Raw genomic sequence first — 13,717 nt, 5'->3', positions numbered from 1 at the left:
CGACTATACTCCGGAGCGACTTATAGTCCGGAAAATGCGGTACACGCTGTCATTCACAGTGTATGAACTGCTACCCTGCTACAAAGTGAGTAAGTGGGCGTGTTAATGACATTACGCCAAGCATAGCTGCTTCATACTCTTTTCTACGTGCCTATATATTGTCTTCCAGTTTTTTCTCACACTGTAGACGTCCAAATGAATGTAGTATTGATATCGTCCCAAAAACAGACATCCTTAGGAATGAGTCCTTCTTCTCTTCCTGCACGCTCTAGCCAGACACCACCCCTCGTCTGAACTAAATGGAGTATTTCCAGTAAGTGAGAACACGTCTGAAACTGACATATGTGCTACCTGTGTGAAAGGGCAACTTTCACACAGGTAGCACAGAGCTAATTCTGCAGACACTGGCCAGAGGTCATCTCAGGAAAAGGCTTTGGTGTCTCTACTACATATTTTGGGCTGGTAGCATGATGTAGCAATCCAGCTACAAAGATTTGGGTCGCAGGACTGTTTACTACGCTCTCACGTCACCTGAGACAACCGTTGGTGGTGATAATGCACCCCTGCTGCATCTCTATTAACCTTAAAGCTTCTAGTTAGAAAGTTAGTTTTACTGTCTACTACTTGGACTTCCCACCAGTCAGGTAAGGAAAACACTAAAAACAAGGCACAGATTTTTTCCAGTGTTGAAGGACATCAAAGCCTGGTGGAGTCCTGTTTCTGTGTGTGTGTGTGTGTGTGTGTGTGTGTGTGTGTGTGTGTGTGTGTGTGTGTGTGTGTGAGAGTTTGTTGGTCTTACAGCAGCGGAGACAATCTGAGCAGAGATGCCCTTCAGCAGGCTGTGTCGAAGAACAGACCCGTGTACTGTTGGATTCATATCCACTGTCCTCTTCTTTCTTCACACATGTATATGCCCCCCCCCCCCCCCCCCCCCCCCCCCCCCACACACACACACACACACACACACACACACACACACAAACACAATTTTATTACCTTGTACACAAAAACAAGACAATACACATTAGAAGTAAGTTATACAGAGTGTTTGTGCTTGGCTAGTGGTCACTTCTTCAGAGGACTATTTCAGGGTTAGAATTAGGGTTTGGCATCTGTATGAAGTCTTCAATATGCTGTCCGGAAAACTACCGTATTTTCTGAATGCTGAGTCTGACGCTAGCCTCGCAGGCGAGGAGACGGCACTTCATCTTCCTCCGGAGTTAGCGGAGTTGTTCAGAAGCGACACCGAGAATGAATATTTTCAATGGATTCAGTGATGTGGAATAAGATCGGGAGCTAGGTAAACTTGCTTACCGTTAACTTGCTTGTTGGACTCTCTGGCTTGTTATGTTAATTTAGCTTATTCAGCCTCCCAGGTATGTTCTTTATGCTATTGTGTAGCTGAATAACTGTTATAACTGTTAACATACCGGACACCTATTCAGCCTGTTGTTCTGTGTGCGATTGTGTAGTTGAATAACTTTCCTTTCCAGATTAAATGTCTGTTCTTGGTCTTGGATTTTGTGAAATAAATTTCTAAATAAATGCGATTTATAGTCCAGTGCAATTTATATATGTTTTTTTCCTCTTCATGATGCATTCTTTAACTGATGCGATTTATATATTATATGGTGGCACGATGAAACAAGTGGTAACACTGTCGCCTCACAGCTAGAAGGCCCTGGGTTCGATTTTTTTCTGGGGCGCTGTGGGCGTGCCCTCCACCAAGCCCTTGGTGCCTGCTGCTCGAGGAAAAGGGGCCTTTCTGTGTGGAGTTTGCATGTTCTGCCCCTGTTCACCTGGGGTATCCTCCATAAAGAAACCCCACTAAAAACATGCAAGAAGATCACCACCTGACAAATGGAAAGGAACTGGGTCCTCGGGTGCCGCTGTCGGCTGGCAGTCCACCATTACTGGTCTGCCTCAGAGGAGGACTTACCAGGATGGGTTAAATGCGGAGAAAATTATTTCACGAAGCATGGTGTGTGTGCAGTCTCCTCCCTGTAGCATGTGTGTGCAGTGATCAATAAAGTAAATCTTAATCTTAATCCGGAGCAAGTTATGATCTGGAAAATACAGTACACAACCTGCAGATGTGTCCAGCTTTGCACTATTTTTATGGCAGTGTCACAGACCAGCCCAGAGTGAATCTGTTCACACATATACGCAAAGGTTCAAAATAGAATGTTTTACTAACTAAAGTTTACAGTGTTTTAATATTAAAATGACTGCCACCAACAATTTTCAAATTCATTTAAAATTCAAAATAAATTTACATATAAATATTACTTGATGTATTTATTTTATTTAAAATTGCATTGGGTTATTTGTGATTAATCTGCTGTCGCTTGTCGCTTCACAATAAAAATAAGGCAACAGACTGGAGGTACAGACTTAAGATGGCCTGAGCCTGAGCCTGAGTTTCACAATGTTCCTCAACTGGAAAAAAAAAAAAACAGGAACAAATAAAGCACTGAACATGTTGGCCAACAGTCAGAGCCTGGTCCATACTGACACCTAGATTTTCTAGAAGGATGTAACAGAGGAGGAAAGTGAATTTAGAATACTGACTACATGAAAGACAAGGCCTTGCAAAAAATAGGTATTCCAGGATTCTCCTGCGTTAAGCTGTAGGGAATGGTCTGTCATCAAACTTTTTATGCAGTTTACTCACTTACGTAAAACAAACAATTTTGCTACATTTTGAGGCTTAAACAATATGTATAATGACAATGATTGGAGATACCTCTAAAGTGACATTATCTGCTTCACAATAGGAATGTGCGTTTGTTTGTGTGTATGTGTGTGTGCATGTCTGAGTATATTCTTGCCGTTTGAGGTGAACCGGGTCTCCACTGTCAGAGCTGGCCAATGAGGAGGTGTCACAGGAATGAGCATCCATGTTGTCTGTGTTTAGCACGCAGGTGTCTTCCAACACAAACGGTTGCTCCTCATCCTCCAGCTACAGACACAGAGGACAACAAAACAATCACACCTCAGTGACACAGCACTCAAAGAACAACAAAACAAGCACACCTCAGCTAGAAGGCTACATCCATAGTGGGGATGCTTTCTTCCAACTGCAAATGGAGTAATTATGCAGCTTGTTAATTATGTAATAATTAACCACTGTCTATATCAGTAATACTGTCTATCTGCCGTGAATATTACCCTAATATGCCTGACTGATGTATATATTCATCTGCTACTTAACATCATCTCTCAGTATTGGATGTCATGGATGGCCTACACTTTATCCTGGGTGATTTTAACGACTGTAAAAAGACACAAAACAGTTTTTAAATTGTATATTACTTGGCCAAGTCCAAGTTTGGTTATGGCCTTAAGTATGGTTGGAATATCATGAAGTTGATATGTGCACTGGATTTAATAAGACAACAGGAAGTCTTGTGAAAAATAGGGATTTTTCAATACATTTCAATTCTGAATATTTAAAAGTTTTACATTTTTAAAAGTTTTAATAATGATTCAATACTCATTTTCTGAATCATCAATACACCAGTATCAGCTTCTCGTTTTTTCGTTCTTTCTCCTCTCTATGAGTTGACACAGACTGCTGTGTGTGTGTGTGTGTGTGTGTGTGTGTGTGTGTGTGTGTGTGTGTGTGTGTGTGTATGTATACATATACACGTATATGTATACATATACTGTATATACACTACTGTTCAAAGTTTGGGGTCACCACAGTTTGGGGTGTTTTCCATGAAACAAAGCAAAACAACTTAATTTTTATTTTTTACTAGGTGTGTCATGCGCCAACTTCACCAAAGCAAATTCCTCGTATGCGTAAAATCGTACCTGGCAAAAAAGGCTTTTCTGATTTCTGATTTCCATACACATCAAAGCCACAAATCCTGATGCTCCAGATACTCAACTAGGAAATGGAAATTTGGAGTTTTATAACTCCAAATGAAAGGTATAATAATCGAGTCTAGTATCTAGTTAAGTAGGATTGCGCAATAAAACATGGAATGGACTGGAAAAGATGGAGAATACTCATCATTATACTACATATACTAGTATTATACTAAGTATACTACATTATACTAATAATCATCTTGATTGCTTTCATTGTCCCAACCATGGATATTGGGAGGGTTTTCCAAAACTCGATATTGGTTTTGACTTGCTCAGTGACTATCACTTAGGGCTGGGCGGTTTACCGGTTAACACCGAATACCGGTGTATATTTTTCTTATAATATGAATTTTTTAATATACCGCCACACCGGTGTATGTGATTACACAACGTCCGGAACGCTGTGCCGCATGACAGTTTCATACGGGGCCATTTTCAATGTTGCGCTTCTCAACAGCCATGGTGCAGGGGCGTGGTGAGGGTAAACTGTAGTGCTCTGGTGTTACGTTACGGTGAAGATGGATGGGACAGACATTGAATGTTCCGAAATCGAAGCTGCAGAACTAGCAGAACATGATGACACACAAGAACTTAAAAAGAGGAGCCGTGTCTGCTGTTTGTTTTTTGTTTTTTTTTGTCAAGCTAAAGTCGTCGCCGGATCGGCAACATGAGCAATTTGCTCCAGTTCAGACGGTCAATGCTCACACTAGGAAGCACCAATCCTAATGTGTAGCATATCAGAATGACGGGGAGAATCTCAGTTAAAAGCCTTTACCAAGCGTTGCCACCCAAACGAAACATAATTCATACAGAAATAAATTACATGTGCATGTAACAAAAAGACAAAAATAGCATATGTCCACTCTAGAGCGTCTGCTGATTTCACCACTTCATGCAAACCATACAAGCCTGGTATCATATGAAAGCAGAGAGTTTGCTAATCACGAAGATGTCTGCCTCCTCACTGTGCGATGGAAACTCTGCGAGCTAGCAGCCAAAGAGTAGCAGAAAAAACTTTGCTAAATCATAAAGTATGTCTTACCTTCGCTGTTTTTTGGTCAAAAGTTATATTCCAAATCGAAAAAACGCTGCTAATGTGTCCTCCTATGACTCTGTGTTAGTTTGAGATCAATCATGAAGGTCCTGGTTGTTTAAATAAAGAGGAGGGGGTTTCTAGAGTGGGGGGAGCGCTCTTCATGCGATAACCTATCTCTGGGCTTACTTCCTTCTGGATCATCATTGGTGTTACTATGGTGAATTTGGGTGCTGACTCTGACTGGTCAATAGAGGTGTCGATCATCAAAATTGACCAATTGGTCGCTGAGCTATCCAACTGCGTAGTGAGTTTCACCGCTCCCTCTTATTTACTCGTGAATGAGCAGAGCACTAACAGAGGACACTGCCGACCAGCCAGACGTGTTATTTTACCGTTTTATTTGCATTTTGTCCTTTTATGAGAGATAAGAACAATAGTAAGCAGGGAAAAAAAAAGGATTAAAAAGTGTTTTCAACAGAGGAGTTTCTCTGTATGCTTGGACGAGATAATGGTATTCTGCCCAGATAAGCGCCTGGATATACCTGTGTTAAAACATGTGTCTTCCAGATGAAAGAAAAAAAAAACTGTCATATACCATGAAACCATTATAATTCTGAAAAATACCGTGATATACATTTTTGGTCATACCGCCCAGCACTACTATCACTCCAAAATATGTAAAAGCTTTGTAGGATTTCTTGAATGGAATGGATTGCAAATAGGCCTTGTTAACTGCTGTGGAGACTGGCAAGTTTGCTTAACCTGCGTGATCTCATCCAGAATGATGTTTTTATCTAGCATATCAGCCGAGTCCAGTGATAACTTGGGTGAGTCCAGATTCTCAAAAAATGCATCGAAAGCTTGAAAATCTAGGTTGCCCTGTGACCAGTAGCCATTAGCACAGAAATCCACAAAACAGTCATTGATCTTACTAGCCTGTGCAGCTTGTCACCTAGCTCAAAATATCTCTGTCTAACTTGTACTAGTAATTTTGAGGTTTTCTGACATTATAGAAGTACAGTCATACTGTAGAGCAGTTATTTTATGAAGTGTTCTATTTTACATTCAGTTTCGTATAAAACTCCTAGCTTGGTCAACTGATCATCAATTTCAGTTAATCTTCTCCTTAGATTTTTTTTTCTCTACTGTCTGATATGATATTATATGGCCTCTAAGGACAGCCTTCACAGAGTGGAATCATCTACATCGCCCGTATCGTTGGTGCTTAAATATAGTTTTATTTTACCAGAAAGACAAATATGTACAAAATGCTTCATCTTTTAATAGTGTATTATTCAAACGCCAGCTATGTTCACCTCACTTGTGGTTCAGAAACTTAACAAGACAGGAGCATGATCTGATATTAGTATATTATGATAAATGCATCAAAAAGAAATCAATGCTGGAATAGGATTGATGTACTGTGGAAAAATAAGAAAAATCCTTCATGGTGGGGTGGAGAAGCCTCTAGATATCCACCAAATTATAATATTGCATAAGATTGTTGAGTGTGCCACTGTTTTTAAATACACTGGTTTGGAAGTGCTGTTGATCAATAATAGGTTCTAAAAGGTAGTAAAAATCTCGGGCCAGTATTACACTTGAATCTGACAAATTTGGCAAAGCATTGTAAAGGTTCTGGGCAAAAAAAGCGGGTCGTCGAAATTGGGCCCGTGTACATTTACCAATATTAACGGTGTGGAGTTCAGAGTCCCACTAACTATCACATACCTGCCCCTCCGGGCTGAAATCGTTTGAGAGTGGATTCATGGTATATTTTTTCTTCTATCATAACTGCAACATCTCTAGATTTTGAACTGAAGTTCGACTGATAGACCTGAGAAGCCCATGAGGGACAAAGCATTTTTGCTGCAGTTTTTTAGTGTGTCTCTCCTGGAGAAAATATATGTCAGATTTAAGTGACCGTAAATGTGCATACACTTCGCTGTTTATCCTTCTTTCTTATAATGACTCCTAGACTTAACGAGACAGGAGCATGATCTGATATTAGTATATTATGGTAAGTGCATCAAAAAGAAATCAATGCTGGAGTAGGATTGATGTACTGTGGAAAAATAAGAAAGATCCTTCATGGTGGGGTTGAGAAGCCTCTAGTTATCCACCAAATTATAATATTGCATAAGATTGTTGAGTGTGCCACTGTTTCTGAATACACTGGTTTGGAAGTGCTGTTGATCAAGAATAGGATCTTAAACGTAGTTACAATCTATGGCCAGTATTACACTTGAATCTGACAAATTTGGCAAAGCATTGTAAAGGTTCTGGGCAAAAAAAGCAGGTCGGCGAAATTGGGCCCATGTACATTTACTAATATTAATGGTGTGGAGTTCAGAGTCCCACTAACTACCACATACCTGCACCTATGGGTTGAAATCGTTTGAGAGCGGATACATGGTATATTTTTTCTTCTATCATAATTGCAATACCTATAGATTTTGAACTGAAGTTCGATTGATAGACCTGAGAGGCCCATGAGGGACAAAGTATTTTTGCTGCTGTTTTTTTAGTGTGTGTCTCCTGGACAAAATATATGCCAGATTTAAATGACCGTAAATGTGCATACACTTCGCTGTTTATCCTTCTTACATTCCAGCTAGTTATTTCAACTTTACCATTGCTGTGTCTATTTCAATCAGCCAATACAGAAAATATGTACTACATAAAAATAAAAACTCCTCCTTGAACTGCCACCTTATCGTGGTGGAGGAGTTTGAGTACCCGAATGATCCTAGAGGCTATGTTGTCCGGGGCTTTATGCCCCTGGTAGGGTCTCCCAAGGCAAACAGGTTCTAGGTGACGGGTCAGACTAAGAGCAGTTCAAGAAGCCCCTATGAAAGAAATTAAAGCAAGGAAGCGTACGTCGCCCGGATTGGCGTCACCGGGGCCCCGCCCTGGAGCCAGGCCTGGGGTTGGGGCTCGCAGGCGAGCGCCTGGTGGCCGGGTCTTTGCCCACGGGACCCGGCCGGGCACAGCCCGAAGGAGCGACGTGGGCCCGCCTTCCCGTAGGCCCACCACCCGCAGGAAGGATCAGAAGGGGCCGGTGCTATGTGGAATGGGTAGCAGTCGTGGGCGGGGGCCCCGACGACCCAAACCCTGGACAACGACTCTGGCTATGGGGACATGGAATGTCACCTCACTGTGGGGGAAAGAGCCTGAGCTAGTGCGGGAGGTTGAGCGGTACCGGCTAGAGATAGTCGGGCTCACCTCCACGCACAGTCTGGGCTCTGGAACACAACTCCTTGAGAAAGGCTGGACTCTCTTCTACTCTGGAGTTGCCCACGGTGAGAGGCGGCGAGCTGGTGTGGACTTGCTTATAGCCCCCCAGCTCAGCCGCCATGTGTTGGAGTTCTCCCCGCTGAGCGAGAGGGTCACTTCCCTGCGCCTTCGGGTTGGGGATAGGTCTCTCACTATTGTTTCGGCCTACGGGCCGAACAGTAGCGTAGAGTACCCGGCCTTCTTGGAGTCCCTGGGAGGGGTACTGGAAAGTGCTCCAACCGGGGACTCCATTGTTCTGCTGGGAGACTTCAATGCTCACGTGGGCAGCGACAGTGACACCTGGAGGGGAGTGATTGGGAGGAACGGCCTCCCCGATCTGAACCCGAGTGGTGTTCTGTTATTGGATTTCTGTGCTAGTCACAGTTTGTCCATAACGAACACCATGTTGAGGCATAAGGGTGTCCATCAGTGCACGTGGCACCAGGACACCCTAGGCCGGAGGTCAATGATCGACTTTGTAGTCTCATCATCTGACCTTCGGCGGTATGTCTTGGACACTCGGGTAAAGAGAGGGGCTGAGCTGTCAACTGATCACCACCTGGTGGTGAGTTGGATTCGCTGGCAGGGGAAGAAGCGGGACAGACTTGGCAGACCCAAACGTACCGTGAGGGTCTGGTGGGAACGTCTGGCGGAACCCGCTGTCAGGGAAGTTTTCAACTCCCACCTCCGGGAGAGCTTCAACCAGATCCCGAGGGAGGTTGGAGACATTGAGTCCGAATGGACCATGTTCTCCACTTCCATTGTTGATGCAGCCGTCCATAGCTGTGGCCGTAAAGTCGGCGGTGCCTGTCGTGGCAGCAACCCCCGAACCCGGTGGTGGACACCGGAAGTAAGGGATGCCGTCAAGCTGAAGAAGGAGTCCTATCGGGCCTGGTTGGCTCATAGGACTCCTGAGGCAGCTGATGGGTACCGGCGGACCAAGCGTGCGGCAGCTCGGGCGGTTGTAGAAGCAAAAACTCGGGTCTGGGAGGAGTTCGGGGAGGCCATGGAGGAGGACTACCGGTCGGCCTCGAGGAAATTCTGGCAAACCGTTCGGCGCCTCAGGAGGGGGAAGCAGCTTTCTGCCAACACTGTTTACAGTGGAGGTGGGGAGCTGTTGACCTCGACTAGGGATATTGTCGGGCGGTGGAAGGAATATTTCGAGGATCTCCTCAATCCCTCTGTCATGTCTTCCGTAGAGGAAGCAGAGACTGGGGACTTGGAGGTCGATTCATTCATCACCAGGGCTGAAGTCACTGAGGCAGTTCGCAAGCTCCGCGGTGGCAAAGCGCCGGGGGTGGATGAGATCGGCCCTGAGTACCTCAAGTCTCTGGATGTTGTAGGACTGTCTTGGTTGACACGCCTCTGCAGCATCGCGTGGCAGACGGGGACAGTGCCTCTGGACTGGCAGACTGGGGTGGTGGTCCCTCTTTTTAAAAAGGGGGACCGGAGGGTGTGTTCCAACTATCAGGGGATCACACTCCTCAGCCTCCCTGGTAAAGTCTATTCCAGGGTACTGGAGAGGAGAATCCGGCCGATAGTCGAACCCCGGATTCAAGAGGAACAATGCGGTTTTCGTCCTGGCCGTGGAACACTGGACCAGCTCTATACCCTCCACAGGGTGCTTGAGGGTTCATGGGAGTTTGCCCAACCAGTCCACATGTGCTTCGTGGACTTGGAGAAGGCATTCGACCGTGTCCCTCGCGTCATTCTGTGGGAGGTGCTCCAGGAGTATAGGGTTGGAGGCCCTCTGTTGAGGGCTCTACAGTCCCTGTACAACCGGAGCAGGAGCTTGGTCCGCATTGCCGGCAGTAAGTCGGACCTGTTCCTGGTGCATGTTGGACTCCGGCAGGGCTGCCCTTTGTCACCGGTTCTGTTCATCATTTTTATGGACAGGATTTCTAGGCGCAGCCAGGGGCCGGAGGGGGTTCAGTTCGGGGGCCGGCAGATTTCGTCTCTGCTTTTCGCGGATGATGTTGTCTTGTTGGCTACCTCGAGCCAGGACCTTCAGCATGCGCTGGGGCGGTTCGCAGCCGAGTGTGAAGCAGCTGGGATGAGAGTTAGCACCTCCAAGTCCAAGGCCATGGTTCTCGACCGGAAAAAGGTGGCTTGCTCCCTTCAGGTTGGGGGAGAGTTCCTGCCTCAAGTGGAGGAGTTTAAGTATCTTGGGATCCTGTTCACGAGTGAGGGAAGGATGGAACGTGAGATTGACAGGCGGATCGGTGCAGCGGCTGCAGTAATGCGGTCGCTGTATCGGTCTGTCGTGGTAAAGAAGGAGCTGAGCCGAAAGGCGAAGCTCTCGATTTACCGGTCAATCTACGTTCCTACCCTCACCTATGGTCATGAACTTTGGGTCATGACCGAAAGAACGAGGTCCCGGATACAAGCGGCTGAAATGAGTTTCCTCCGCAGGGTGGCGGAGCGCTCCCTTAGAGATAGGGTGAGGAGCTCTGTCACCCGGGAGGAGCTCAGAGTAGAGTCGCTGCTCCTCCGCATCGAGAGGAGTCTGCTGAGGTGGCTCGGGCATCTCTATCGGATGCCCCCTGGACGCCTCCCTGGGGAGGTGTTCCAGGCATGTCCCACCGGGAGGAGGCCCCGGGGAAAACCCAGGACACGCTGGGGTGACTATGTCACTCGGCTGGCCTGGGAACGCCTCGGGATCCCCCCGGAAGAGCTGGAGGAAGTGTCCGGGGAGAGGGAAGTCTGGGCGTCCCTGCTCAGACTGCTCCCCCCGCAACCCGGCCCCGGATAAGCGGAAGACAATGGATGGATGGATGGATGACAGTCTTTGTTAAACAATGTTAACTTAGGTGGTAAGCTTGCTGGTGCTGTTAATGACCTTGACCACAAACTGAGCTAGGTGTCTGAATCCACACCGGATCAACTTAGCCCTGCACCTCTCCCTGATGGCTTGAAAAGCCTGACGTTTCTTCATTGTGGCCGAAGTGATATATCCGCTAAAATGTGTACCGGGCACCCATCGTACCATAGGGGAGTTTTCTCTCTTGCGAGCCGTAGCACATGCTCTTTCACCTGAGAGCCAAGCTCTGGTGCGCCTGGTCCACTTCTACAGGGAGGTTGAAATGCTCCTCTCCGAGCAGTTTAGGAAGCAGCTTAGATACAAATTCCGTAGGCTGACCATTTTCTGTCGTCTTCTTAATTCCGACAACACGAATATTCTGCCTATGTAAGCGGGCCTCAAGGTCATCTAGCTTAGCTTGTTGCTGCTTGTATTGGGAAGTTAATGTGTCTTATCAATTCTCCAGCCCCTCTAGTTCTCTCTCGTGTCAGAGGCGGCCTCAGTAGATGACGCCCACTTGCAGACTTCAGATATGTCAACCCTGCTGTCCAACGTTTTTATGGCTGTCAGCTTCACTTCAGGCACATAAAAAGATGATTAAATGTCTTGTGCGCAAGGCCCCTTTTGCATATGTCTACTCCATATCAAAACCCCATATTTTTGATTAATTTAATGTTGTTTTCATTGAAAACAACAGTGCTTTCCTTTAAAAAATAAGGACATTTCTATATGACCCAAAACATCCTGTTCCGATCCTGTCAGAGTGCAAGCACCCTTTGGCGTATTGCCAGTGGTGTTGGACAAGGCATAGCCTAACGAAACTCTGTGTTAAATTCAGTTAAACATTTTTTTCAGACAATTCTGAAAACGTGGACCTATTGCATGCAAGCTTTAGACAGGACAACGACAACACAGCAAACAAACCAAACAAATGTTATGCATGAATTCATTTCACTTGGGTAATTGGGACACATAATGTAACCATTGCACCAAAGGTATGAGCGATGCATTTAAATAGGAAAAAACACAGTTGTGTCTGAAAACAAAATTATTCCCACGAAAAGGTACCATGATGAAGAGATAATCACTGTTCTTCACTTCACCTGTCAGTGGTCATTATGTTATGCCTGATTGGTGTATATCTACAGTACTGTGCCAAAGTTTTAGGCTGGTGCTAAAAAAATGCTGTAAACTAAGAATGCTTTCAAAAATATAAATAATAATTGCTTATTTTTTATCAATATACAAAATGAAGTGAGCAAACAAAAGAAAAATCTAAATTAGATTATTTTCGACTCCACCGCCTGCATGGCACAAAGTCTGGTCTGCTTCGCCGATGGGGCGTGGTGGCGCAGACTTTGGTATTTTCGTGCACTGCATCGCCGGCGCATCATCTCCCCCTTCTCATCTCAGTCCCACCCAGCGGCGCAACTGGGAAAGAGGGAGGGGAGAAGGCGTGGAGTGGGTTTGACACAGCCGAGTCAAATCTTCACCAATCACACCAGCTGCGCCTGCCTGCACTGCACGAAAATACCACTGAGCAGGGTGCGCAGCCTGCGCCGTGCCGGTGGCGGAGTCGAAAATAGAGCCCTTGGTGTGAGTACCCTTTGCCTTCAAACCAGCATCAATTCTTACAGGCACATTTGCACAAAATCAGGGATTTTGTAGGACTACAGTCAGGTGTATGATAACCAATCATACCAAACAGGTGCTAATGATCATCAATTTCACATGAAGGTTGAAACACAGTCATTAACTGAAACAGAATCAGCTGTGTAGGAGGCTTAAAACTGGGTGAGGAACAGCCAAACTCTGCTTTGTAGGTGGGGTTGTGGAAGACAGTTTCATGTCACAGGTCATACACCTTGGCAAGACTGAGCACAGCAACAAGACACAACATAGGTATACTGCATCAGCAAGGTCTCTCCCAGCCAAAGATTTCAAAGCAGACTGGAGTTTCAAGATATACTGTTCAAGCTCTTTTAAAGAAGCACAAAGAAACGGGTAATAATGAGGATCGTAGACACAGTATATTATACTCAAAAGTAATGGAATGCGTGACTGTCCTGCACAAAGCAGGCCATCTGGTCAACCTAAGCATAGCAAACCATGTAACATGAAGATGAAGTCATACTAATGCACATTTTCGTGCCGTTCTTATGTGAGCTATGCATCAAAACATTATTTTGACAAGTCAGTCAGATGCTACGAGATACACAGCGAGAAATGTCGAAGCTTCAGAGATGGAGAGATTTTAAGGTAGTTGGTCATGACTTTGAGTGATCATAATACTTGATACACACCAGATATAAAAATAATGAAAACATTTTTGAAAAACACAGATTTGAAAAGAGCTTGAAATCAGCTTCTATGTGATATTAACATCTCCAAAAGGTAAAATTTCGACATGTGACTGGTTTTCCCAGATCCCTTCACATTTATTGAAATATTTGGAAATCCGAGGAGAAAACATCATGCCTTCCATAGAAATCAATTGAACTGTAATGTTAGTCAACTTGAGCCTATTGTCCTTTAGAACATAGAATTTGTCAGGAGTGCTACCAGAGCTGAAGTCTGACTACCTATAACCTATCCTATCACTGCATGAAAAGTAGCATTTCCGTCAATTATCGTCACTGTAAATTGCCGTGGAAGTTCTCTCTCAGCCCCCGTGACCATGAGGTGTTAAAATGTAAAAGTAATGCTGCAAGCTATACAAATGCAAA

At 45.1% G+C, this 13,717-nt stretch overlaps 1 protein-coding gene across 1 annotated transcript in view; it reads right to left on the bottom strand.

Annotated features, from left to right (window-relative positions):
* Nucleotides 1–13,717, bottom strand: part of vps8 (VPS8 subunit of CORVET complex) — a 171,908-nt gene that overhangs the window by 137,906 nt on the left and 20,285 nt on the right. Inside the window, exons 3-4 of the mRNA XM_070977476.1 lie at nt 2,832–2,962; nt 800–896 (exon numbers count right to left, since the gene is read on the bottom strand). Of these exons, the coding sequence (XP_070833577.1) occupies nt 800–896; nt 2,832–2,962 (228 nt within the window). The remainder of the gene's footprint in view (nt 1–799; nt 897–2,831; nt 2,963–13,717) is intronic.

The sequence above is a fragment of the Chaetodon trifascialis genome, chromosome 13 (assembly GCF_039877785.1).
Source record: "Chaetodon trifascialis isolate fChaTrf1 chromosome 13, fChaTrf1.hap1, whole genome shotgun sequence".
In the NCBI taxonomy this organism is placed as follows: domain Eukaryota; kingdom Metazoa; phylum Chordata; class Actinopteri; order Chaetodontiformes; family Chaetodontidae; genus Chaetodon; species Chaetodon trifascialis.
Note: the sequence above shows the minus strand (reverse complement) of the source record. Positions and strands in the feature narration are given on the sequence as shown.